The sequence below is a fragment of the Taeniopygia guttata genome, chromosome 15 (assembly GCF_048771995.1).
Source record: "Taeniopygia guttata chromosome 15, bTaeGut7.mat, whole genome shotgun sequence".
Taxonomy (NCBI): Eukaryota; Metazoa; Chordata; class Aves; order Passeriformes; family Estrildidae; genus Taeniopygia; species Taeniopygia guttata.
Genome location: NC_133040.1, coordinates 11119893 through 11147026, shown reverse-complemented (window position 1 = coordinate 11147026; position 27134 = coordinate 11119893). Strand labels below are relative to the sequence as shown.

General features: G+C 46.0%; 2 protein-coding genes across 5 annotated transcripts; one reads left to right on the top strand and one right to left on the bottom strand.

Moving 5' to 3' along the window:
• Window positions 1-1143: 1143 nt before the first annotated feature.
• ANAPC5 (anaphase promoting complex subunit 5) lies at window positions 1144-13788 on the bottom strand. The gene is made up of 17 exons (XM_002193155.6): window positions 13511-13788; window positions 13351-13430; window positions 12588-12697; window positions 11989-12184; window positions 10913-10979; window positions 10033-10134; window positions 8777-8967; window positions 7861-7942; window positions 7407-7496; window positions 6324-6505; window positions 5721-5856; window positions 5417-5491; window positions 4494-4615; window positions 3266-3373; window positions 2607-2754; window positions 1852-2014; window positions 1144-1500 (listed from the first exon to the last, which is right to left on the bottom strand). Exons 1-17 carry the CDS (start codon window positions 13712-13714, stop codon window positions 1286-1288), a joined length of 2271 nt encoding a protein of 756 aa, XP_002193191.3. The 5' UTR covers window positions 13715-13788; the 3' UTR covers window positions 1144-1285.
• Window positions 13789-14733: 945 nt separating this feature from the next.
• RNF34 (ring finger protein 34) lies at window positions 14734-27122 on the top strand. Of its 4 annotated transcripts, none has more exons than XM_072936113.1 (6): window positions 14734-14810; window positions 21494-21706; window positions 23032-23418; window positions 23745-23798; window positions 24046-24247; window positions 25328-27122. In XM_072936113.1, exons 1-6 carry the CDS (start codon window positions 14799-14801, stop codon window positions 25513-25515), a joined length of 1056 nt encoding a protein of 351 aa, XP_072792214.1. In that variant the 5' UTR covers window positions 14734-14798; the 3' UTR covers window positions 25516-27122. The 4 variants fall into 4 exon arrangements, with proteins under 4 accessions (XP_072792214.1, XP_030141207.1, XP_030141209.1 ...); XM_030285347.4 differs by lacking the exon at window positions 14734-14810 and adding an exon at window positions 18218-18348; XM_030285349.4 differs by lacking the exon at window positions 14734-14810 and adding an exon at window positions 18837-18970.
• The last annotated feature ends 12 nt before the right edge of the window (window positions 27123-27134 follow it).

Sequence of the window (27134 nt, the reverse complement as noted above, 5' to 3'; positions counted from 1 at the left end):
CACCGCCCCGCGGGATGCAGCGCGGAGCCCCGGCCGGTCCCGCTGCCGCCGACCCCACTGAGGCTCCCCGCGTCTGCCTCAGAGGGAACAAACCCGGCGTCCCCCGGCGCCGCTGCCTCCCCCTGCCCCGTGCAAACACCGCGCTTACAGCGTCAGCTCGGCTGCCGGCAAACCGGGTTACCTGCGCCAGTTCCCCCGCACAGAGCGATTGCCCAAAAATCATCACCTAAAGGGCACATCACATACTCAGTTATAGAATGGTTTGGGATGGAAGGGATCTCAAAGTCCATCCATGGGCAGGGACACCTTCTACTATCCCAGGTTGCTCCAAGCCCTGTCCAATCTGGGACCTTGGACACTTCCAGGGGTGAGACAACCACAGCTTCTCTGGGCACTCTGTGCCAGGGCCTCCCTCACCTCCCTCACAGGGGAGAATTTCTCCCCAGTATCCCATCTAACCCTGCCCTCTGCCAGTGGGAAGCCATTCCCCATGTCCTGTCACTCCAGGCCCTTGTGTAAAGTCCCTCTCCAGATTTCTTGGAGATTTCTTGGCCCCTCCAGATACTTCAGTCAGTTGTGATCTCCATTTATTCACCCATACAAGCAGAGCAGGTGAATGACACACAGTGCTGAGGGGAGAACACACACAATGAAAACATTTCAGCTGAGCTGGGGCTGTTGTTTCCCACTCTTCATGCTCCTCATCCCTGCTCCGCACAAGGACACGTGAAACAAGTGCCAGGACTTTGCACTGTTACACCTCTCTGACTGAACCCTGTTTTTTCCCCTTCTGCCAGCACCATCTGTTTCTGCAGCATAAACAGCAACTGCAGACAGGTTAAAAGCAAGGACGCCTTTTAAATGAGACTCCCCCTTCCATACCACTTAAAAAGAGCACAAAGGAGCTTTGCCTACATTTCCCACTATTTTTTATACCCCTGTGTTCATAAAGCCTGCATTGATTCGGGAAATGTCACTACTAAGAACAGAACACTACTTCTTCGTGACTGCGCTGCTCCCCTCAGTGTGTTTATAACACAGTCAAGAGGGTCTTTTCTCTTTTTTCTCCACTAATATTTTAGTTTCAAGTACAGAATAAAAGTTAAATGGGTGGAAAACGACATTTGTGTTACAAAACACAAGTTTGTTCAAGAGCAGACCGTGATTTATTGGCAGTTATTCTGAAACATGGATGACTGAATACAAGAAAAAAGATGTTTTAAAAAAAGAAAACAAACAAACAAAGCCAAAACAGGAAAACAAACAAATCTCATCTTTAAATGCATCACTTGAAGGCATTGATTAAGGGGACACCGTGTGCTGGCAGCTCCTGGTGCAGCTGACGGAACAACATGGCACATTTGTTCCTTTCCTGGGTCCTGCCGAGGGTGTGGAACAGCCGGGCTTGGAAGTAGAGAACATCTCTGAGCTGCTCTTTGCAGTCCACTTTGGCAAAGTAAGTCTTGGCTTCATTTAGATTCGAGATAGCAGATTCCAAAGCTGTGGGAAAATGGGGGACATTCATATTTAAGAAAATATCACAGTAACAACTCCAAGCAAGGCAGCTCAAGTCTAAGGAGGCCAATTACAAATTCCTCAGCTTTTCAAAACCATTTGTGTCTTAGCAACATGGTCTCTCAGCTAGTTTCTATTATTCAGCCTTTGCTGCAAAATATGTGTGTGAAAGTATGCAGATAAACAATGTTCCATTATAAACATCTGTGCAACAACTAATTCCAAATGAATTCTGTATACAACAACCAGGTAGCACACGCTGGTGTGGCAGGACTCCAGTACAGAGACTGGTTTGCACTTCTGAGCAGTTTCAGATAGAATTACTCTTCACACTACCTTCAATCTTCTTTTGTGGAGTGTAGGAATCTGCAGAAGCCACCTGACATTTGGCCACCAAGAACATGGCACAGCCTTTGTCCAGGATGGCTCCGTGGGCCAAGATAGGTTCTATTGCCATGTGCAGGATATTCAGGGCTTGTTCAGGAATGCCAAGGATCAGCTGAAAGATAAATACTTGTTGGTCTCACACTGGAATCCACTGATATGAGCAGCTTCTTCAGGAAACACCAACAGAAGCCATGTCTGTTTCTAATAACATGATATAACACACATCATTTTTTTTTTTCACCTTTTTCCCCACAATCTTCTTTTAAATCAAAACTTGTGAGTAGAAATGAGCTGCTCTCTGAAATGACCGGGAAAGGCTTCTCCACTTAGGCAGTGCTGACAGCCGTGCCTCTCAGAATAAACAATATAACTGAACTCATTGCCAGCATTATTTTTAATATACAAGCCAACCTGTGCTGCTAGAAAGCCAAAATACCAGCATAAAAAAACAACTGAAGACCTTAAGACAGGGGAAATTTATGTTGCTTAATGATATACAATAACTATACATTTTAGTCATACATGTAAAACTCAACTTTTATTAACTTCCTCGAAAGCTTTTACATTCAGAGTTTGCTTCTTCAAAATCAATAATTTACTTCCTACAAGGTTGTGTTCTTAAATCTCACAGGAGTAAAAACAGTACCCAGATTCCCAGAAGAAATGTTGCCCTGCAGCCCTGTGAAAACACAAATCAGACCTACCTGGGAGAAAGCCAAGTTGAGCACGGTTTCAGAAGCCAAGTACTGCAGGCTGTACTCCCGAGCGAGGGCCAGAGCCTGGAGCAGCACCGGCAGCGCGATGGTGTGACACGAGGATCTCCAGTACAGCTCTGCTATGGACAGCAGCACCCTGACCAAACAGGGACAAGCACTTACAAACCTTTACTCTGGATGAAAAATGTCCTCTTGTTCCCCAGGGAATTATTCCATCCACAATGGTATTGGTATTATTATGAATTACACCACTGCATATACAATAAATTTAAATTACACCCTTAAGAGGAGATGCCACAGGCATACAAAAGATTAAATAACTCTGTAGCTCTCTCAAGATTTACACCAAGGTAAAACCACACATACATTCCCTATTTATTTTAGATGCAGTGTTTCCTTCTTCCATTAATCTTCATGGAACTTTTAAGTTTACCACCTTTTAGTCTACATATTAAAAAACTAAGTTTAAATGACACAATATTTTGAGGATTCCTCCATACAGTGATTAATAATTGAAATGACTCTGTAATCTCAGAATCACAGCAGGTAATCTGAAGACTAGTGAAGTCTGAACACAGACAAATTGAAATGGCTGATTCTAATCACTGCAAAGTGGCTTTAATACTTTGAAAATGAAACATTCTTACCTAATCACCATCTCGGTGTTCTTGATTTTCTGGCAGTGGATCAACAATTTCTGCAGAAGTTTGTGTGCCTCTGACATTTGATTTTGGGCTTTCAATACAATGGCTCTTCTGTCGTGGTAGAAAGAAAACATCACTATTTTTGTATTTCATGTAGAATTCTGCTCTTCAGAACACAGTAAAACAGGTCTCTATTTTGTGACCTGTGTTTCTTGTAACTGCAGACTGGCACCCTGACAAAGTGTGCACATGCTGCACACACAGACAGGAGGAAAAACAGATCTCCCTGGTGCCAACTGGACAACTCCCAGGCAGAAAGGATCAAACTCATAAAACAGCTTTAGATAGAAACCAGGGATTGCCAAAACCAAAGGCCAAACAGCCAGCAGAAGTGGGAGGACATGCAAGCTAGACAACATAAGTAATTATCTGTGAGAAAAACAGGTGTGAGGTAAAGCAGCTATAATTGGCCTGAACTAACAAGGATACAGAGCAACAGGAAAATGGAGAGCAGGGAAGTCAGGACCAAATGCACAACAGCAGGGGATGGGTACAAACACCCTGAATCAGACACTGAAGAGAATATTTAAAGATCAGGGAACTCATGATCAGTCCAATTCCAGAAGGACAAGCATCAGGTCCCACAGCTTGAATACTGCTCTTCTGGCTGACTGGCACTGGCTGCTTTTAGGTGTTTTGCCTCATTGAAAATCAATAAGAAATTCTTTCAATACTAAGTTGGTTTTCATATTCACCAAACACCAAATTTTAACTGTAACTATTTTTAACATGTCATTCCCATTTAGGAACAAGACCCCATTAAGGTGAGCGGAAAAAAAATCACATTGTTCCATTTTAGAGATGTAGAACCCAGGCCACAGAGGAATTCACTCAAGGCCTGAGCTCCCTCCCCAGCTATTTGACATAAAAATCTGCTTTGTGCTCAGGTTTGAGTACAGTAGATTTTGAAGACCTTACAACGACAGATTCACAGCTCTAGAATAACACCAACTTCAGCTATTCCAGTTCTTAAGATGCCCAGATAAACAACTACAAATTATTATTGCAGGAGCTGCTCTAAGGGAATAGCCCTATCGGTTAGATAACATGACCAATGTTCTGGAAAGAGGAAAATATGTAAGCACTGTGACTGCCAGTGATCATTTTGCTAAATTTTTCATTCTCTTCATGGAACACACCTGCAAGTGCATGAAGACCCACAATTTCTTACCTGTATACACCTTCAATGCTATTAAGTGCTGTAATTCCTGCTACAAGAGAATCTGCTACATGGTATTTGCCATCATTCATGGCTCGCTCAAACTGTATTTTCTGATCAAACAGCATCCAAAGCTAAACAAAGAACATCCAGAAACAAGTTTTAGAAGTTGTGCCTGCTCATTTTCTAATCCCAAATTAGAATTTACTTTTTATTTTCCCCTGGGGGTATTTATCTCTAGACATACTAACTCCACTGTCCAATTATTGGATTTACTGAATTACTGTCCTCAACAGAAATGCTCAGGTCTGGATTAATGCTTCAATATTGAAGCTCACCTACTTGACTGCATTTTATGTGAAAAGGCTCTTTTAAATCATTACTAATGATTTGAGACTTGTAGACAAGTAGATTTGCTCTGTAGTGAAAAGAGAAGGCTCACACTATATCTAATGGGATCTTAAACACTTCAACATAAATACTATCTTACAGACTCCTGTGGTAATGTTTCCCAGAGTCACACAAAAATCAGGTTATTAGCCTATTATCTCAGTTATTTCTGGATTGTAATATATCAAAATAAGCAGCACTAATTAAACAGAACTTTGAAGCTTCAAATCGATGCAGAGCATTTAATTGCTCTATGTGCTCATGAAGCAGATGTATATTCCTCTGTTAATGAAATTTCTATTTGAACAGCTTCATCTTAGGAGGTTGTGGTGAGAGAAATGTCTCACCAGTCTGAAAACAACACAGGCAGCTTTTCCATGCTTTTGTAAAAAAGCTCATGCTGCACAGCTTCCCATGAGGATGAGCCAAGGGAAATGAGAAAATGTATAGCCCAAGGCATCCAGAGGAAAATTCAGGAGCAGTGGGATTCAGATCCTACTGTATAACAGTTACATAACTGACAGGCTGAATGCTAAGTATTCTACCTGTGCATGCTGACTGTTGGGAGGGAATCTCTCCTTTAGGTGTTTCAGTATTTCAGAAGCAGCTGCAAAGTAGCCCTGGAACACAGAGGACACTGATTAATGCCCGGGGCAGGCCCTGCTCCCCTCCCTTTCTGCACAACCCTCAGGGAAGGGATTTGCCAAGCAAACACCCTGCATTGTCTCTGCCCCCAGATCAGGCATTAAAGGCAGAACAAAACCACAAGTCAAGTCTTGCACCCTCTGTCAGTAACACCCACACTGCTCTCAGCAAAAGGCACTTTGTGCAAGCAGCCCTAGAGCTCACCTGCTCAGCGTGCAGCTCTGCCAGGTGACACAACACCACGGCAAAGGACTCGGTGTTGTTCTGCTGAACGCCCACGTTCACAGCTTCCAGACTGTTCATGCTCAGCAAGGTCTGGGCTTGCTGAAGTGCCATGGTGCTTGTGCAAAAGAAATTTCTTTTAGTTTTCAAGCAGCAAACAACAACCATTTTTAATCTATGGTCTTGTTATGACAATAGTCTACATTGTCTGGTTAAGTCAAGGGCCTGGGGAGAAGGAAAATTTGTAAAATAACTGCTGTCCAGGGACCCTGGACTGTGCAGGCACAGCAAGTTCTACAGACTGAAAGCTGCACACAGCCAAAGCACAGAGATGCTGAAAGTGGGGGCACAGGAACAATTTATTATCTATTTGCCACTACTAAATGGAAACTCTATCTCTTCTTCAGTATGAGTTTTCAAGGAACACAAGAGAATGGAAATAATTGCACTCAGCCCGTACTGAATCAGTCTGATTGCTTTATTTTAGTGCACTGGAGAGACACAGTCACTTGTTACACCTATATAAATGCATTATGTGCTAACAAGTGCAGCAGCTAATCCAGGAGTTGCAAAGAAAGCAAATACCTGCGGCCATATAATCTCCAAATGGCTGTTTTCTGTGCTATGCTGATGTCTATGAGCTCTGACAGGCTGTGCTTCCAATGCAACAGATCAGAATCTTTTAAGGCATCCATTAGTTTGTTGGCAGCCTTTCCTGCAAAAGCTCTTTGCTGAACCAAGGACTGAATTCCCAAGGAAGCAAGATACTGAGAAGAAGGAAAAAAACATACCTACAGTGTTAGAAGACAACAGAGTACCCCAGGCTTCCAAATTACACTGGAGCAGAGTTCTAAACTACTAAAAAAGAATCCTAAAAAGACAGCACAGACAAAGGAACACTTCTCCAGGCATTTCTTTAAATACTCACTTATGCACACCCACACATATGTGAATGTCATTTTGTTGGATGTGAAAGGTAATTTCCACTCCCCCACACAGAAATCTTATGGAGGAGGACAGGACCAGTACCTGGATTTCTCCAGAACTGCTGCGAAAACAGAGCCTTTGCTTTCCTTCCCTTCCTCACAGAGGCCATGTCTGCTCCTATCTCCCAACAACACCAGTTTAGTCCATTTTAGAACAATTCTCTTAACAAAGGAATTGTGGATTTTGGGAAGGCAGAACTAAACGTTAACAGACAACAGATCTACCAGGGAATGAACTACCAAAGGGGAGGGCTGCCCTGCAAGATTTCACAGATCTGTACAAGTAAATGTGTTCAAAGCCCTGCCAGAGGCATCAGCACTGAGCTTCAGGGAAGGTGAAGGCCTAAGAACCTCCCCTGAGCGCCAGATTGTAACAAAATGGTGCCTGGGCCAGTAGCCATAGAGAGTTTTTCTGCCTGAAAATCAAGCAAGTTAGAAGGCAAACCAGTGAGCCCTGCAATAATGCTCTGGCATTAAAGCAACTGAACTCTGGCTTGTTAATATGAAGGATATAAAAGTCACAGAAACAGCTAGATTTTGGAGTGTTAAAACATGTTTGTTTAAATCCAGTCACATATTTTGAACAGACAAGCCACAAAACCCCAAACTCTGATCGCACACACGCCCATCGCCAGGTGGATTTGTCCCAGAATAAAGTTAAGGATTGATGAAATGGACTCACTGGCAATCCAAAATGTAAGGATTTGTTCACAGAGTGCTCCAGCAGAACACAGCTATCAAAGATCTTCTGTTCCAGGATGTACAACCAACTCTAGCAAGGAAAAAATATCAAAATCTCATTGCAAATAACTGATGGCTGCAGCACTTAACTTGGCTTGCTGTTACAGAATGCACCAAAACTCACTGGAAATGCAAACCACTTGAGGATTGATTCTAAGGAAACTTCTACGAAATGATGCACAAAAGATATCAGAAATGCATCTAGGCTGGGATGCTTAAGAAATTAACCCTAAGCTGCAACATCCCATGATCCTGCAGTTTGTTGCCCTGTGTGTCAGGAGTGATGTCACCCCACTGCTGGGCAGTCAAATGCTCTGGGGGAGATGCTGCTGTGAGAGAAGTTCTGCAGCAGTTTCCTGCAGAACGACCCAATCCCATTAGGACAGAGCTCTTACCAGGCAGTGCTGCAGGCAGACGTGGTCATTGGACTCCTGAGCAATCCTGATGGCTTCCTGAAGTGCCAGCTCAGCCTGCTGGCTATGAGCAAACAGAGGGAGAACAATTAGTATTCTTACAGTGCTTAAGATACAGCATCCTGATCAAGAGGAATATTGATCTGAATTATGCATACTGCACTCAGAGCTCTGATTTAACAGCCTGTGTTTTCCTCCCAGCACTCAGCACTACATACTGGTTTTCAGGACAGTAAGTCTGACAGCATCTGCAAACCAAAATGCAGCTGTAACCCCTAGATGGGCTTTCAAACTACAGGCCACAGTGCCAAGTTATTGTTTGAACAGGGACAACATTTACAATCTGCCTGTGTAGAAATTGCTGCTCTCAACTTTGCAGTGTCCTTCCCCTCTCCAGTCCTTTCACATCATGCCTCCAGGCAGCAATCAATAAAGGCAAACCATAAATGAAGATGGCTAGGCCAGCTTTATCAACAAAATAAATCCCAACCCATATGCCATTTTAAATTTTAAAAGCTCGGATGGCTTTTTGGTTTAATTATTCTTTTGCCAGATCATCAGCTCTATGCTGACTTGCAGAAAACCAACCACACTTTCTTGAAAATTTGGATGAAAATAGGCATTCATACCCACTGACCCTTCTGAGGTCATGGAAATATAATTGAACACTTAAAATACCCAGGACACAGACAAATATCAACTCTTAGATGGCTCAGTTATTATGGAAACCAAATAAACATCAAAACCAAAACGGACCCAAACAAACCAAGATCGCAAGAGGATCCCAACCCAACCACAGCTGCTGTCGAGTGAGAGAAAGCCCCTGCGGGGATTCTCAGAAGGAAGGGGAGGTGTCTGTCAGCACTTTGCCATGCCCCAGGGCGAGCGAGCTCCTTACTAGTGGCCGAAGCGGCAGTGCAGGGCCGCCAGGTTGAGCGCGGCGTAGCGCAGGCTCCGCCCGTAGCCTTCGTCCCCGTTGCTTTTGCTCTCTGCCCCCGAGAGGATCAGCCGGTCGAAGTAGTGCAGGAGGCTGTGTGTGGAACTGAAGACATCTTGCACCCTGAGGCTGTTTAGGTAGCTTAAATAATGCTGGAAAGGGAAACAAAATCAGGTACTAAACCAGAGTTTTTGTTTATAATTACTAGGTGTTTCTGTCCAAAACACCTAACTGTGAAATACTGATTCGAAGTTGCAATACTGATACTGCCTGGGCAGAATTTCTGGGTAAAACTGGATAATTTCTCGGACAATATTAGCTGTCTGCCCTAACAGGGCCTGCCAAACGGTGAAGATTACGAGATCTGGCTGTCAGAATGATCCCAGAGAGTCTGAGCTCTCTGCATAAACCTGTGTTTATGTGAGATTGGGAATGGAGGCAGGACTCCCACAGAGTCTGCACTCAAGAAGATACTAAGAAACACCAGCACTGCTTCCAAATGCTGTGCAGATAGATGCTAGGAGATGCTAAAATTATGTATTTTCTTTTTGGCATTGAGACCTGGGCAGGATAATCCTTTATGTTGTGAAGTCCAGCCAGGGACTACGACAGCCCTTCCAAGGATACCCTTCCAAACAGCAGCAAGGAAAATCCTGTCTGCTCAGCCCAGGGCTGCTGGGAGGAAGAGGCAGAAAGCAAGGCAGGAAGCAGTTGAACTGATGGAAGTTGCTCAAGAAGAAGCTGTTGAGGGACAAAACAAGAGCTCACAGGTCTGGAAACACCTCTCAGCATGAGTTGTCTGTGGCTTTCAGTATAAATTGCTATTAAGGACCAGAAGCAAAGTGAACAACTGCCAGCAAAATTAACAGATATTGCACTTCATACTGATTTTTAAACCACAGGAGAATGAGGCCTGAAATTGCTGAAGAAAATGTGGGTAAAAGATGTAAGTTTTAGATTTAGTTGAACAAGAATGTACTCAATCACACCAAAATTAAGAGGTTTATATCTGTGCATGAAGGGGAAGTACTTTGCTTAATTATTGTTTCTGTACCTTCAAGAGTTTTAGTCTGAATTACCAAACATTTACATGCAACTTGCTCACAGTTTTATCATCTACTTATATTTCAATAGAGAATAAATTACTTCCAAATAATCCTATCCTTGAGATAAGAAATCCTTTTACAACCATTCTGGATGAAGAAAAAGATACTTACTGCTTCAGCAAAGTCTGGATTAAATTTTAACAAGTTGTTCAATTCCTTTTGCAAAGATGCTGGAGCAAGAGCCTTTGTCTCATCATTCTTTAGTAAAGAAGCCTGGAATAAAATTTGAACAGTACACGTAAGATATGTAACTCCATAAGGAGGGTTATAAAAATATATTGTGGTGCAGGATTGTCAGGTTGTTATCTGCTTGGAGAGGACATTAAAGAAGATTTTGTAGCAGCTCTGTCTATTATGACAGTGGCAGTTCTATACTACATTACAGTGTTCAATTTCCAGAGCTTATAGAGACCAAGTCAAATAAAACCTCGTTCAAAGGACTGTTTAAAGGCACTTAAAGAATTCTGGTTAAGTTTCTCTCTGAAGAACTATTGCTACACATTTGTATCTTCTCATACAAAAAAAAAAAAAAAAAAAAAAAAAAAAAAAAAAAACCAACCAAAAAACCCTCAGGAAAACAAATTGATAAATCCAGTTTGCTTTGGCAAGCAGTTCAATTAATAAAAAAATCCACAAAAAAGTAGTTACTAAAATTAGCATTACTGACTATTGAATTACTGACATTTGTGTCCATGTGTATTTCTGTTCCCTTTTTTATTTACCAGCTGGAATAACCAACAAAACTGCACATTTCACAGAAATGTGAGGCAAGCAGAGCAGAAGGACCTTCTGAGAACCAAATATCAGCATATGGTGACATGTCTGGATAAAACACTCATAGCCCCAAGTGCTCACTCTGAGCAACAACAAGCAAGATATCAACAAGCCTCTACCAGACCAGAGGAAACATCTCAGCTGACACTGTGGGTAAAATTCAAGGTGAAATTTGTGTTATGGAACATTTCCCCAACTTTAATGAGAATTGACATACCTGCTGAGAAAGAAAATACTCTGCTTGTTTCTGGGAAAGAGGCCCACTGCAGGCTATCTCTTCTTCCCTGGTAAGAAACCCTCTGATTAGAAACAGGGGCAAGGAAAGACAAACACACAAACACCTTTCATCAGACACCCCACACTTCTGCTTTATAAAGTTTTCTGAGATATTACCGCTCAAAGCATGAAAGAACACTGAGAAAACTTAATAAAGAACAAAAGAACAAAATCTACTCCATCAAAGTCAGCAATCTAAATGATTTCACACAGTTTAGTTTCAACCTACAAACACTACAGTTGAGAGCAACATCACCCTGAATATACCCTAAAAAACCCTACAGAAATACAGCAGAGAGGAGATTTGGGGCTGACATATTCAAATGGCTCTGCTCTGTTTTTCTGTCTTCTGAAGATAGTCCCAAGGAGATGAACTGGCACTTTGGCCACATCCATCACTGCTGGAAACAGCTGTTCTGCAAGACATTTACTCTGTGGAAAGCCAGCGAGTCCAGCCCACAGCCAGACCCCAAAAGCTGCTGTCTGACCCACGAGGCAGCAACTCCTGCACAAGTTTACACAAACACAGTTTGCAAAGTACATTTTAAATATATGGACACATCAAATACTTTCAGGATTATTCTTACAATGGAGCACCTCTTCAGCAAGTGAAAACTCTGAGTATTTGCTTCTCCTTTTTGAGGAAAACAGACACGAGTTCTTTTATTTGGAGAACAGTGAAAAGCAAAACAAAACCATTCAGCTTAACTTCTCCTTATTGAGCAATCTTTCCTCGCTGGAAGCAGAAGTGACCTCGCCAACAGTTTTAGCACATGACAACCAGAGGAGTCACTCAGCAGCGGGAAATTGTGGGCAGCAACTGCCTTTGGGCTGTGGTTCCCTCGGGGAGGATGAGGATGGGCAGTGCCACCTTCCCGAGCCACTGACAAATGTTACCACACGGTGGCACCAAGGAAACGAGCGGCCACAGAGCTCAGCCCGGCTGTAGGAGAGTTTAAACAAATAAAAGATTAATTTTCTTAAGAGGTGGAAAAGGCTTTAACACGAATTTATCACCTTAAAGGCCCATCAAGTTCTTCTTTCTCCATTTTCCCATCCAGCTCCTCAGGATTTGTCAGCTCCATCTCATTCTCATCAGCTCCATCCTTTTTCTCATCCTTCTGGAAGTACTGCTGCAGTGCTGTGTAAAGTTTATAGACCTGGCTGAAGGAAAGTTTGTTGTATGCCAGGATCATGTGGCGCAGGAACAGACCTGGAGAGGGAAATGCCTGCCGTGAGCACGGGCTGCTGCAGACAGGAGACCAAAATCATGGCCAGCAGCTTCAACAACATCATTTAGCTCCTTATTAAACAGAAATGATTGAGAAATTAAATAGAAATTACTGAGTCTCATCTCAGCAATACAACTCAGTCTTGCAGGGTGTAAATCTGGTCTTAATTTAGCAGCAAATCTCACTAAAGATAAGTGAGAAATTGTTAAAGTCAGTAACAACCTCATAATATGCAAAACTATCAGTTAATATGCAACATCCAAGCAAGAGAAAATGACATTCTGCAATTTCACACCTCCCCAGAAAAACAAAGCTGTGTCCTGAGGGAATGACATCAATGACAGATATCACAACAAAAACAGCTTTTGGATAACAATTATTTACCTACTACACTTGTTTTATGAACTTCTGGCTCTGTCCCTGAGAATGAATCCGAAAGATCATCAAAAAATTGTTCCATATCTTTCAGTTCTCCTTCTGCCATAAGTTTTAACCTAAACAGGGGAAGAAAATGTCATTTTTTTAGGGTATTAATACAGACAACAGAGAAAAAATGACATGTTTTAGGGTGTTAATATAAACATCAAATAAAATATTTTGCTGGATAAATGAGGAAACACAAACAAGTAATAACTAATTTATTGGACCCCAGGAGGTTTTTATACTGAGATAAATAAGATCATATTAAATAGTGGTAAGCCAAATAATAATAATAATCATCATCATCATCAGGTTTGGGCTTTTTTTCCTTTCTAAATAGGTCTTTATTAAGAGAATAATTAGATGAGATGGTTATTCTTAAAACAAATAGGAATCCTTTTTTTCCCCCCTTTTTTTCAATTTAAAAAATTTTACAATTTTAAATTTTTAGTACTGCTTGCATTTTTGGAACTGTTGCTGTTTAGCGAGTCATCTGACATGACAACAGATCTTCTACCCCACAGAAACTTTAAATCTGATTACTCCCGTGTTGGTGCCTTTCAGATATTAGTTAGGACAAGTACAAAGCCAACCGCGGTAGAGTTTTGGCCCAAAGGTTCGCTTTTAGAACGGGACATTTCCAGGTCCCGGAGCGCTCAGAGCGGACACGGAGATCTCGGAGGTTTCCCCGGCGGCGCTTCCCCGTCCCGCACACCCCGTCCCGCACCTGATGTGGACGGAGCCGGCCAGGTGCGGGCAGCACTCCTCGATGGCCTTGCGCAGCCGCGACAGCGCCATATCCGGACCCTGCGGGCGACAGCGACATGTCGCGACAGGCCGCGACACAACGGGGCCACCCTTCCCCCCGAGCCCAGCCCAGCCCCGACCTGCAGCAGCGGCAGCAGCAGCCGGTTGAGCCGGCGGCGCTCCAGCAGGCCGAGCTGCGCGCCGGCGCGGCCCAGCTCGCTGAGCAGCACCAGCAGGGCCATCTTGTGCGGGGTGACCCAGTCGCGGACGCCGAACACGTTCGCGTGCACGACGCCGTTCGTCAGCATCGGGTTGAAGTACAGACTCTCGTGCACGCTCGCCATGGCGGCGCACAGGGCCGCGCGTCGCCCGGGAAACCGCGCGCGCCCCCCGCGCCGGCCAATCACCGCCCCCGCGCGCCTCGCCGCAGCCAATCACAGGAGGGGCTGTGCGCCGACACGGCGGGGCCGTCACGACGGGACGGGTGCGAAAGAGACGTTCCGGGGAGGGAAGGGTCCGCGGGGTGGCCAGGCCGCTGCCCCGAAGTGCCCCGCAGAGCAGCCAGGCCGCAGACAGCGAGGGCGGGGCTGCGCCTGGGCCTCTGCAGCCCTGAGGTGGGCTAGATAAGGGAACAGAGATTTTCTCTCTGTGCTGGCACTGCTGAGGCGCTGCCGACTCCGGGGTCAGTTCTGGGCCCCTCACGCCAAGCAAGACCTGGAGGGGCTGGAGCGTGTCCAGGGCAGGGAATGGAGCTGGGAAGGGGCTCAGCCTGGAGAAAAGGAGGCTCAGAGGGAATTTCTGGCTCAGCACAACTCCTGACAGGACAGCCGGGGAGTCGGGCTCTGCTCCAGGGAACAGGGACGGGAGGAGAGGGAACGGCTCAGGCTGGGGCAGGGCTAACATCAGGACACATTTCTGCACTGAAAGAGTGGTGAAGCATTGGAGGGGCTGACCAGGGAAGCAGTGGAGTCATCATGCATGAAAGTGTCCCAAAAACAGGCAGACATGGCTCTTTGCACTAGGGTTTGGTGATTGGTCACAGGTTGGACTTGATGGTCTTGGAAGACTTTTCTAACTTTAATGATCCTGTGACTAATGGAGCTGGCCACACTTGTTCCTGGTGAGGTACAGGTGACCATGGGCAGTGGCTTGGTGGGGTTACTGATTTTGGGAGCTCTCTAAACAGACAGAGTCTGGTTTAAAAAGGAGGTGTCTATTCTGCACAGGCTGCAAGGTGGAGGTTTCCACAAGTCAAGCAGCCCAAGGGGTAAAAAGTTACATCTTTTATACAGTAAAATTTAGACAAACCCACAAATCTAATGCATTTTCTCTGTGTTCTGACACAAGCATTTCTATGTTACAGAGAACACCACAGAGTGAATTCACTCCCCGCTGGATTTCCTGTAAGTTAATTGTGATGCCATAAAGATGTTTCCACAGGTAAGTTTTTATTTTCTCAATAACTTATTAAAGTACTTCATTAAGGCATCATATTCCCAAAGAAAATACTCCAATTATTATAATAGTTCTCATTTTTGTAAGTGAGAGCAAAACAAAACTCAATATTATTATACATCTGCATGTCCCTGGGGATCTCCATTGCGCTGCTCCTGATTCGTGCCTGGGGTGGTGAGAGGAGGAGGAGGAGGCAAATCAAGCAGGGGGTAATTTTCTAGGATACATTTACATATAAGAAACTTAACATGGTAGCATGCTGCTGCTGCTGGCGTAATTAATGATCCTTTCCTCGCCCTCAATGAACTCATTGAGCTGTGTCTGAGTGCCGAGCCCAGGAAGTAACAGCAGCTATTATGTTTTAAAGGTCAATTTGCTGACATTTCCTGAAAATAAAGCCCGGTGGCCTGGGCGGAAACGTGGAGCTGTGGCGTAGCAGGGCAGGGAAGGGAGGGGGTGAGATGAGATAAAGGCCGGGCTGTGGAAGGGCTGGGAGGGAAGAGGAAATGACAAACATCTGGTTCTGATGTTTCTGTGCAATGCTCTGGAGCCAAAGTGTGAACTCTGCTGACAATCCTTCAGCGTGTGGCACAGAGAGAACATTTAGAATGCACTTTTAAAGTGTGTTTAAATCAGCTCTCAGCCTGAAACCCAGCAGTGAGAGATGACTTTGATTGTATTAAATCCAAGATTAGGCAACGCAGTTGAAGTTGAACACATCTTTTATCTCACCTAAAATAGGCTGTGCCCAGCAGCGAGGCCAGAGGGGCACCAGGATGATCTGAGGGATGGAGCATCCTGTGAGGAAAGGCTGAGAGAATTGGGGTCGTGCAGCCTGGAAAAGAAGTTTTGGGGTCACCTAATTGTGGCTTTTCAGTGCCTGAAGGGGCTGACAAGAAAGAGAGAGACTGTTCACAAGGGCCTGGAGTGACAGGACACTGGGAATGGCTTCCCACTGTCAGAGGGCAGGGTTAGATGGGATTTTAGGAAGAAATTCCTCCCTGTGAGGGAGGTGAGCCCCTGGCACAGGGTGTCCAGAGAAGCTGTGGCTGCCCCTGGATCCCTGGAAGTGTCCAAGGCCAGGTTGGACATTGGGGCTTGGAGTAACCTGGGATAGGGGAAGGTGTCCCTGCCAATGGCAGGGGATTGGAAATAAATGATCTTTAGACCTTCCAACCCAAACCATTCTAATTCTGTGATTCCCTGATCCTTCCCACAGCCATTAATATCCAACCTGAAATCCCCAGATAAAGCCCAGCGATTAAATTTGTCTTTTTTAACTTTACTATTACATTTTGCAGATTGTTAAATTAAAACCAAATTCACATTCCTGGCAAGAATCCCTTCCCTCCCTCTGGCTCTGGTGCTGTGTGAAACCTTGGGGGATTACAGAGCTGCAGTGAGTTGTTGTCACCCGTTATTTGGTAGCAGAAGGAAATGGGACATCTCGCAGTAATAGATTTAAATCTTTTAATGCTGCTTTGGCACAGTCCAGGAGGCTCAGCAAGGGCAAGGCTTTTATTAATAGAACCTCTTGAAACGCTCCTTTTCACCCACGGAGGAGCTGGCACAGTTGAAGAGCCTCGTTTAAAACCCTCAGCGTGGTTACAGTCTGGGCACGCTGATGCAGTAAAAGTCATCTCCAATCACATGTTAAGGACATGATTCATCCAGATCTGCCCAAATTAAGGCAGGAGTGGCAAGTGCAGCTGCCAGCACTGTCACCAGATCTCAGCTCTGTCAGGCCCACGTTACTCCCTAAAACATCTGTGTTTGGGAGGATTTCTTGTTAGCAAATCCTTAACAGAGAAAAAGGAAAAATGTTGGGTTTTGCTTGGTTTGGGACAGCTTTTAGCCCATTACAGCGACTGCATGGAGAGTTCTCATCTTTTAATGTAGTATTAACAAAAATATGTGTATAATTTGGTATTTCAATGGTGACACTGAGTTGACAGAGATGACATAGAACTTCTTAAAAACCAAACTGTACTGATATTTTTAAGGTGTCTTAAAGCAATCCCTTTCATGAGAAATGTGAGGAATGTGCCATTGCAAGCTCCAATGTTGTGTTCACAAGGCTCTCCTATTCTTTTCTGTCACTTTGACTAAAATAGCAAGCTATTATTGGGGGGAAAATGAAGTTTTTTTATTAAGTTGTATACAAGTTCAGAGCATATCTAAAGCTTGTCAAGGAGCATAAGCATTTATGAAAAAGGTGACCTGATTTTGAATTAAAATATGGTGTCAATGAAGTCCAGAAGTCGGGCTGTGTGCACTATCTGCTCTTACTTCTGAAGCTGCCAGGATTGTGCCATTCACGTGGCAATTACACACCTTTGTTTTTTTTCTTTTTTACCCACTTCTTCTATCTCATTTGCTCCAAAATTAGATCCTTCCTGCAGAAATTAGCAGATTGCATCCAACCCTTTGTAAGGGTAAATTTGATTTGTGCTCTGCGTTTATTTTCAGCCACTTTTGTCTGTTCCTCTTTTTGGCAAAGCCCTGCCTGCTTCTTGGCCCTGTGTGCTCTTACATAAAGCTTTCCTGAAGCCTTGGTCAGGTTTGTACTGCTGGGTTTTCTTCAATGTAATCTTCTGGTTAAAAGCTTTCAGTTCTTGCAATCTGTGATTATTATTTTATAGATAGATAGATAGATAGATAGATAGATAGATAGATAGATAGATAGATATCCCACTCATATCTTAGAGAAAATAATAATGGCATCTAGGAGCTCACTAGAAGTGGATTTTAAAATATGAAATATTTTTGTTTAGTGGCTCTCACCAAAGGCTTTGGTAGAATAAAACTGAAAGAGGTTGGATTTGGGTTAGGTGTTAGGTGGAAATTCTTTACTCATAGGTGGGCAGACCCTGGCACAGGGTGCCCAGAGCAGCTGTGGCTGCCCCTGGATCCCTGGGAGTGCCCAAGGCCAGGCTGGAGGCGCTTGGAACAGCCTGGAACAGAGGAAGGCGTCCCTGGCATGGCAGGGGTGGCACTGGAGGGAGAATCCACGGCCTCCCTGGTCAGTTCCAGAGCTCTGCCACCCTCCATGGAGCCTGGCACCATCCCCCTGGCACCCCTTGGAGATGTTGGTGTGGGCTGATGAGGTTCTCTCTCAGTCTCTGCTGCACACAGCTCCCACAGCCTCTGCTGGGAGATGTGTCCGTGCCTCCCGCTGGGTTCTGTCCGGGCGCTGCTTCAGGAGAGCAGGGAGGGTGTGTGCAGGGGCACCATCGGTGCATGGGTGCCACCCTCCGTGTCCCATCGGTGCCACCGCCAGTGCCACCCTCCGTGTCCCGACTCCGCTCGGGGCATTTCCGCGCCCCCTCGGCCCCGCCGTGTCCTCTGCTCCCATTGGTCGCTCCCTCTCGCTGTCGGGGCGCGGTAGCCAATAGGCGCGCGGCGCGGCGGCGCGGCAGCCAATGGCGCGCGGCGCGGTGGCAGGGCCCGCCCTCCGAGCGGCGGCCCGGCGGGGTCGGCGCGGGGCGGGGGCGGCGCGGGAGCGGCGGGAGCGGCCATGAAGGTGAGGGGGAGCCGGGAGCGGGAGGGGCGCGGCGGCCGGAGAGCGACTCGCCCTCTGCGGGGAAGGAAGGAAGGAGCAGGGGGCGAAGCGGGGAGGGTGACGGGGCCGGCAGCCCGGCGGGATGGCCGGGCCGGGCCGTCCCTCCCGGCTCGCCTCAGGCCGCGGCCGCCGTCCCGCCGCGCTCTGAGGGGAGCCGGGGCGGCGGCGCCGAGCCGAGGGCGCCGCGCTGAGTCACAGCGGGCACGGCCCGTGAGGGGCACGGCCCGTGAAGGGGGCACGGCCCGTGAGGGGCACGGCCCGTGGGGGGGGCACGGCCCGTGAAGGGGGCACGGCCCGTGAGGGGCACGGCCCGTGAAGGGGGCACGGCCCGTGAGGGGCACGGCCCGTGAGGGGGGCACGGCCCGTGAGAGGGGCACGGCCCGTGAGGGGGGCACGGCCCGTGAAGGGGGCACGGCCCGTGGGGGGCACGGCCCGTGAGTGGGGCACGGCCCGTGGGGGGCACGGCCCGTGAGGGGGGCACGGCCCGTGAGGGACACGGCGGCGGCTCCCGCGGCCGGACAGCCCCGGCGGGTCCCCTGAGGCGCCGCTGGGCCGTCCTGGAAAGGCTCTGCTCGGTCCAAAGGTGGGTGTAAAGAGGAAGTTTCAGTTCAAATGATTAAAAATAAATCCCTCCCACCGCTCTCCTGTCGTTCTGCCGCTTTGGTAGCACACCCAGCTTGCACAGGTGTGTCAGGAGCAGCAGGTGAAATCCTCAGCTAACTAAACACCCTTAAAGCTGAAAACAACAGCAGAGAAGTTGGAACGCAGGATCTTGCTCCTATGAGATGCACATAAGGTAGGGAGAGGGACGATACCGATGGCAGCTTGTCCATGGAAGTGGAGGCTGAAATTGGGAATGTTTTGGTTAATTCTCAAGGGAGGGATTTTTTGTTTTAGCGTGTTTGATTTGTGCGTTGTGTTGGTGCTTTTCAGCACTGTGCCATTTCTTTTACAGAGCAATGTGGAGAGTCTAGACTCTGTAATTCAATTATCAGTTAATGACCTGAGGGCACAGAAGGAATCCACAGGTGATGTGGGTTAAGGAGAAAATTAATGCCCACGTAGCCCTGCCTTTCACCTTAAGTGGGTGGTTGGCAGCAAGATAGAGATTTTCTGTTTGATACCAACAACTTCGGTGTGTCCAAAATGGGTGATGAAAAATTCCTAAAAATATATATGTTTGGTGTTGACAGTGATGTCTGAACAGTTGTTACAGTCTCTGGAATAAAATAAGTCAAAGAAGCAGGTGTTAAACTCTCAGGCCGGGGTTGTGGTATCAAATGTCTCATGTCCCTTTAATCATTGTGTGTCCTGCTGCTGCTGTGACCCTCTGAGGCCATAGCTGTGTAAAAAGGAAGTTGAATTTTGACAGATCCTTTTGGTTAGTTATTTTATTTTTCTGTTATTTAAGTGTGGCTGCTTTGAAATGTTTTAGATATATAATTAGTTCCTCAGTTTTGAAGAAGTGATGAATGAGAGGAATGGTTGTGTTACAGTTTTCCCTTAAGTATTTTTCAGAAGTTCCAAGTTTTAAAACTCAGAGCTCTGCTGAGCTGTCATTGGTTTTCAGGATATATTTCCGGAAAGTTAATTCCTCTTGCCTAATAAACCAGCATAATTATGTTTTCTCCAGGGAAAATTAATATGAATGCATTTACACGGTGCTTATAATGGAGAAGTGTAAAACAAGCTTTGTGAGCTCCCTGGAGGTCAGGGAAGGGCTGCTGGAGTTCATCCCCTGGAGGAAGCTGAGCAAGATCTCCCGTGCCTGGGGTGCCCAGGGCACGGGGGGTTCTTGCTTCACCAGGATGAATTCTGCTGTTGATATATCCATAATGATGAGTGGATGTAACAGATGAGAGGATTTAATTAGAATGTACACTTGATGTTGTAACTGAAGCTCCTGTTCTTACCTTTTGTGCTCTGTGGTTTGAAGGGAGATGTTCTGGCCCATCCCCAGTTATTCTGGCATTAAGTGCCCACAAATGTCAGAGGATTGTGTTCAGCTCAGGGCAAATGTGCAAATTCATCTAGAAACTAGTGTAGTTACAGGAATTAAAGCACCACGTTACAGAGCTGAAGTGTGTGTTCTGGTTGGTTGGGGATTTACAGCAAGATTTAAACATCTCAAAAGCAATTATTTTCTATCTTGGTGCTTTGAGGAGGAAAAAAATAAGATGCTGCCCTGGAATGAAAAAGAGATCAGCTGTTAAAGGAAAAAACATGAAAAAGTAATTGTGTTTAAAGGAAGTTGTACCTCTCAGTTTCCTTTCAGGGAGAACCTGATGTGATTCTGTTTGCCCCTCATGTTTTTTCTAGCAGGTCTCAGGGAGCCGTCTGACAGTGATTACACTCGACCTGCCCAACTTGGAGTCCAAATTCCACCTTTAAGTAGAAAATGAGCTTTTGATAGAGAATCAATCCAGTGCTGAAGACTTCCAGGGATAAAAAGTAGCACTTTGTTTATGTGCTCAGAATTTCCAATGTTTTAAGATTATGTGACTCAAAACTGAAATACAATCAGTAGAAAATAAGTTTATTTAGATTTATTTTAACTTTTATTAGACATTCTGTAAGGCAACAAAGCAAGGAGAGATCTTGAAAAATGTTTCCTTCTTAGTGAAACCAGACTGCAATTACCTTCTAATGAAGGTTGGTTTTCAAGTTTGAAAGGCAGGAATGTTATTTCAGAGAGAGTTTTGTTGTGAGTCATGGGAGAGCTAGGTGAGCTGTGGAGCAGATCCTGCAGGGACAGCTCTGCATTAATCATGGGAAGTTGCTGTTTCTGCCTGTCACCGTTTGGGGTTTGCCCCTCACCTACAGTGGGCTGTCAGTCACTCCTTCCTTGCTCTGCTGTTGCATCACTCCTCAAACTCCCGACTCTCTTGGTGGGAATTCTCCAGGAGAGGAGTTGTGAGTGTGAGCTCCCCTCGGAGGCAAATCCTTCCCCGCTGCTCTGGCACAGCCCTGAGCGTGCCGGGATCTCCGAGCTCGGGAGGCAGCACCCCGTGTGACAGATGGAGTGAAGCAGCTCCTCAGCAGCAAGTCCCATCTGATGTGGATTTCCAGATCCTGATTTTCTGCCTTTGCTCTGTGATGTTTTCAGGCGGGGGCTACTTCCATGTGGGCTTCCTGCTGCGGGTTGCTGAATGAAGTCATGGGCACGGGGGCAGTGCGTGGCCAGCAGGCTGGCTTTGGGGGAGGTGCTGGCCCCTTCAGGTTTACACCAAGCACAGGCTTCTCAGCATATCCAGCTCCAGCCAGCACCAACATCGTCTGCAAAGCCTGTGGACTTTCCTTCTCAGTTTTCAGGAAAAAAGTGAGTATATTTCCTATTGCACTGGATTTTTACCCCTCTGAACTCATCTGTGGCATACTGGGAGATGAGTGTTTTCCTCAGAAACCCGAGGCAGATATAGGCCTCAGGGAGGGAGGAAGTGCCTTATTCTGAGGTCACAGGAAATTATTGTCAACCAGGATTAGAAGTTAGTAAGTCTGATGTTCATTAGTGACACATTGGATCTGGGCTGGCCTGGAAATTAATGGGCTCTGATTTGTAAGATACATGTGTTAGCTTCAGAATCTTGAACAGTAAGGCAAATCTGGTTTTGAAGATGGCTCCAAACAGTGGTTGAGTACTGCAGTGAACAAACTGGGTGATGGAAAAGTTAAAACCTCACAATACAGTATTAGAGTTTCTTTCTGGCAGTTCTCATGCAGTTCTGGTTGTTCCCTGACCAGCTTTAGTTCTGCTTAAGGCTGTTGTGCCCCAACAGCCTCTTCCTTCTTTGGGAGGCAGGTTGGTGGATTAATGCAGACAAATAAAACTGAGCTAGTTAATCTATTATTTCTGTGTATCACAACTGTCCAGGATTGTTATTTTGTCCCTTCAGTGACCTAATTCTCTGCAGCTCTTTCAGGTATCATGAAGCCTCTTCCCTCAGTTTGTGTGTTGTTTTCCCCTTATGTGTCCTGTTCACATGGCAAGGCTTTGTTGAATGAAACATTGTGTAGGGACATTTCTGAAGCCAGTATTAATTTACTATAATCCTGAAAACTTTGAGGAGCTTGGGTTTGTTCACAGCAGCTGGAAGCTGACAGTCTTGCTTATTCCAGCTTTTGTGTATTGTGAGTCCTTTGAACAAAGCTCTCTTCAGAAGTGACATCTGGGATTTTGGGAGTATTTCCCTCCCGTCTGATTCATCACATGTGAGGCCTGCTTTGAGTTCTTGCAGTCAGTGGAGGAAGCAGTAGGTTCTCTAGAGTTTGGGGTTATACTGTTGTTTTACACACATGAAAGCAGCAGTGACAGTATGTTCAGAAGTATTTTAACAGACCATAAAATTTGTTTTAGTTTTGCTTGTTGTCTAAACTACAAGTTGAGCACTTTATTAATTTGTTTATTCATAATATTTTTCACTGAAACCTCAAATCAGCTTCAGTAGTGCCAGAAGAACGAGGGACACCCTTGAAACACTTGCAAAATTGACAGGGCAGTTTTCTGTATTTAAATCTTAAAAATTGTCTGTCACAACTGACAGTGGAAGAGCTGATGGTAAATTCTGTAGCCTGGAGAAGCAGAGAGCAGGGCCTGGATTTGTTTTCTGTGACCCGGAGCTGAATGGTTCCCTCCTTTCCCCTCAGCACGTGTGTTGTGACTGCAAAAAGGATTTTTGCTCAGTTTGTTCAGTCCTACAAGAGAATCTCAGAAGATGCTCCACTTGTCACTTGCTGCAAGAAACGGCCTTCCAGCGCCCTCAGCTCATGAGATTGAAGGTGAAGGATCTGCGCCAGTACCTGATCCTCAGGAACATCCCCACGGACACCTGCAGGGAGAAGGAAGACCTGGTGGAGCTGGTGCTGTGCCACCATGGCCTGGGGGCAGAGGAGGACATGGACGCTGGCAGCCTGCGCTCCTCACGCTCACAGAGCTCGGGCTTTGCCCATCCCTTCTCCACGTCTGTGTCCACATCAAACCCAGGAGAACTTGCCAACAGAAGGGGAAGCACAGGAAGTGGAACACCTTCACGGGTACAGTGATTAACACGTTTTATGCAATAGCATTGCTTTATTTTATATATTTTTTAATGTTATGCATCAATTTAAAATAAAACATCAATTTATACAGTTTGGAGGGACAGGAAAAATACCTTTTGTACCCTGCACCTGAAAGCTGGAGATAATTAGCAAAGATTTCTAGTTCATGTCAGAAGTGACTTAAATCTGGAATGATTAATAGCAGTTGGAACTTCAAAATGTCATTTCATTGTCGCCTGAGATCACCTTGGTAGGAAGGAAGGTGTTTTATAAGGGAATAACATGGGTTTTTATCCTGATAAGTTTCATTTTGCACACAGGGACAAACTGAAACATCTGTAAATAATGAAGAAGAAGAAAGTGCAGAAGAGCAGGTGAGATATGAATTATCCAATAAATAGATTTTTAGCATGTGACACCATGAGGTGTTTTATGTCTCTGCCAACATTTGGCCTCGTACTCTGGCTCTTCCAGAGTTCGCTGTGTCTAGCAATGAATGTCTGCACACACTGGCTTCAAAAAGAATTGGACTTTAGCCAAGCTGCTGCAGCTTCATGTGCTCCAGCTCTGGTGCTCTGAAGTAACCAGGGCAGTTAAAAGCACACAACTGATGTGTTTCAGACCCCGGGGCTGGCCAGGAAGAGAGCGAGGGCCTCCCTGTCCGACATTTCCAGTCTGGAAGACATCGAAGGGTTGAGCGTTCGGCAGCTGAAGGAAATCCTCGCCTGCAATTTTGTCAACTACTCAGGATGCTGTGAAAAATGGGAACTTGTGGAAAAAGTGAGCAGACTATACAGAGAGAGTGAGGAGAACCACAAGACACGTAGGTTTATACTTTATTTCTGCTTTCTTAAGACTACGGAGTTTCTGGTTTCCAGTTTCTGGTTTGGTTCTGCCAGTGGAAGAACTTGGTATCTGACCTCTGTCTGCTCTGCTGGAACACCTGGAAAATGTGTTTTAACAATGCAGGATGCCCCTAGAGTAGCGAACATGGCTGTAATGATTAAACAAAGCTTTCCAGGATTGTGCTGGTTTTTTGAGACTTTCTTCCGAGGCTTGGAGAGCTCATCTTTCGCAGTGAAGGTAGAATTGCACAACTGAGAACTGGTTCCTCAGAGAACTGGAACTTGGCACCTCTCTGTGCTTTGCTGGGTTTCACAGGGCATTGGCCAGAGCTCCTCTGTTGCTGTGCAGATCAGGGCACTTTAGGTCTGTTACTGCAGAATTAAAATCTACAGCAACAGAAGTCCAAGTGCTTTGGTCTCAGTCCACATTTTCATAAGGTTTTCTGTGGCTGCAGCTCAGTGGCTGCTGTTCTACCCTCTGCCCCACACAGCATTTGGAGTCTGTCTTTCAGTTGTGTAATTTCTCCTCTGACCAATTCTTGCTTACACAAAACTTGGAGGAAAAAAAGTGAATTTAAGGTTTATTTTTTTCACCATTATCTGATAGAATATTCAGTTACTGATGGCGATGGTGACTATATGCCATGAAACTTGAGAGGTTTTGTTCATTTCTGCCACCTTTATGGCCTACTTAAGGCTTCTATTTCTTAGTCTGCTTTATTAGTGTTGTGTTTAATCTTCTGAGGAAAGTGTTCTGCCGAACAGTGAGCTCCAACATGGAAACCCAACACGCTCTGAATTTTAATCCAGCACGTTATTTCGCAGTCATTACATTCTGAATTGAAAACAGTTTCTTGAGTTTAAAGAATGAAGCCAAATATTGGATGTTCACTTGAGGTGCTTTTTAGTTCTTATTTCTTTGCTTATTTTTGGAGGAATAGATTAATTCATAGCTGGGGGTTAAAGAAGTTCATGTGAGGGGATGGAGCGTGGCTGGGCTGGAGCTGCCCTGGCTGTGCAGGGCCCAGGGGGTGACCTCCCTCTCTGTTGGTTTGCAGAGGGGGAGAGGATGCAGCTGAACGAGGACGACGACAGCCTGTGCCGGATCTGCATGGACGCCGTGATCGACTGCGTGCTGCTGGAGTGCGGCCACATGGTCACCTGCACCAAGTGCGGCAAGAGGATGAGCGAGTGCCCCATCTGCCGCCAGTACGTCGTGCGGGCCGTGCACGTCTTCAAATCCTAACCCAGCCCTGCCCCAGTGCCCCGGGCAGGGTTCCTGTGGGCAGGGTTCCTGTGGGCAGGGTTCCTGTGGGCAGGAGTGCTGGGTCCTGGGGCACGCAGCAGCATTGTTGTTTTGGTTAAACTCGGCCTTTTCAACATCAAGATGTAGAAGTTGGTGAAAAGTTTTTCAAGCAGCTCCTGCAGCGCAGGGCTGGGCAGGCCCAGGTGCTGCCCCACTGACCTTACAGCCCCACAGATTGTTGGAGTCAAACTGTTTACAGCAGTTCTTGCTCTCTTCTGAAGAATCTCACCTGTCCTTACACATTCAGCACTCAGCAAGTGGTCAGCAAACACCTCTGCTTGAGCCTGTTAGCCTGCGGTGTTCTCTAGTGCATTAGAAGCAATGACTATCTCAGTTGATTATTCAGCTTTTCCCTAATGATAGAATGTATCTGTCCCCACAGCCTGGCCGCAGTGCTGGTGTCGGACAGGGCTTAGGAAGCACTGCCATGAACTGTTCCTGCACAGAAGCCCTTAAGCAATCTTGCTTTATGCTGATTGCTCCCTCTGAATGTCTGTCATGACACATGTGCTGTCTTGGCTGTTCTCTGTCAGTGTACAAAACACTCCATCAATCTGCAGGGCTCAGGGGCTGCACTGGGCTCTGCCTCGTGGGCTCCAAAAACCAGTTACTAAGTGGTTTTTAGTTTAGGAATAAACTATTTTTTTAAGAAGGGTTACTATAGTAAACCATGTTAGCGTGGTCCTTAATCTGCTCATGCCTGTTGTAACTATTAATCTGTGATGATTGTACTCCATGTGCCGACAGCCTGATGTTACTGTGAGTCCTGATCAGGGGCACCACCTCCTTGCTGCTAATGTGGAATGTACGGCGTTACTAACCTTAACCAGGATGGGGGAGGCAGGAGCAGTTTTTGTTTAAAATCTCCTGTTCACAGACTTTCACCCAAAGCCAGGTTACCCAAAGCAGCTTCCAGGGGCTGCTGTGGGCCCTGTATTGCTGCCAGCCCTTGGTCCTCCGGAGCAGGAATTGTGAGGGTCCCTGCAGGATGTCTGTGAGCAGTGACCTGGGGAAGGGGGCAGCAAGAGGAGCTCATGCTGCGGGTGAGAACAGGGTGCCTGTGACCAAGCATGGCCACGACTGGGCTTGGTGAAGTGCACTGTAAAAAAAGAGGTGAGGAAGAACCATGTATGTCCAGTTATTCTTAAAGCAGAGTTGGTTAAAAAATGTAGAGTTTCTCCTTTGGTTTCCCATGTGGCAGCAAAGTTCCAGAGCCAAGGCTGTGCCTGGCTGAGGGTGCAGGACTGGAGAACTGGACCTGTGCTGCACTGGCACCTGCTCTTATTTTTGTGACTCCTTAAGGTGGCTTGGAAGAGAGAAAGCAGCTCCTCCTCACACAAAACACAGCTCCAAGCTCTACTGGGCATTTTTCAGAAGGGAGCAAACCTCTCAATGGCTTTATTTTTTAGAAGTAACTTTTTAAAGGTACTTAATTCCTGGCGTCTGTCCAGAGGGGAGGCTAATGAAGAGAGACATGCCCTCGGTGTTATTTCCATGCTGCTCATTAGCCACTCAAACTCAATAAAGATGGGTGATGGGCTCTCTCAGCCTCTGTCTCT

What these genes read in the sequence shown, in the direction of transcription:
- ANAPC5 (XM_002193155.6), bottom strand. Translation starts at nt 13,714, where the DNA reads ATGGCGAGCGTGCACGAGAGTCTGTACTTCAACCCGATGCTGACGAAC. An exon ending in ATCCAGACTTTGCTGAAGCA is followed by an intron (nt 8,968 to 10,032) that starts GTAAGTATCTTT and finishes TTCCCTTTCCAG; the next exon opens with CATTATTTAAGCTACCTAAA. An exon ending in CACTGCCGCTTCGGCCACTA is followed by an intron (nt 7,943 to 8,776) that starts GTAAGGAGCTCG and finishes GTTTGCTCATAG; the next exon opens with CCAGCAGGCTGAGCTGGCAC.
- RNF34 (XM_072936113.1), top strand. An exon ending in AAGAAAGTGCAGAAGAGCAG is followed by an intron (nt 23,799 to 24,045) that starts GTGAGATATGAA and finishes GATGTGTTTCAG; the next exon opens with ACCCCGGGGCTGGCCAGGAA. An exon ending in TGAGGAGAACCACAAGACAC is followed by an intron (nt 24,248 to 25,327) that starts GTAGGTTTATAC and finishes GTTGGTTTGCAG; the next exon opens with AGGGGGAGAGGATGCAGCTG.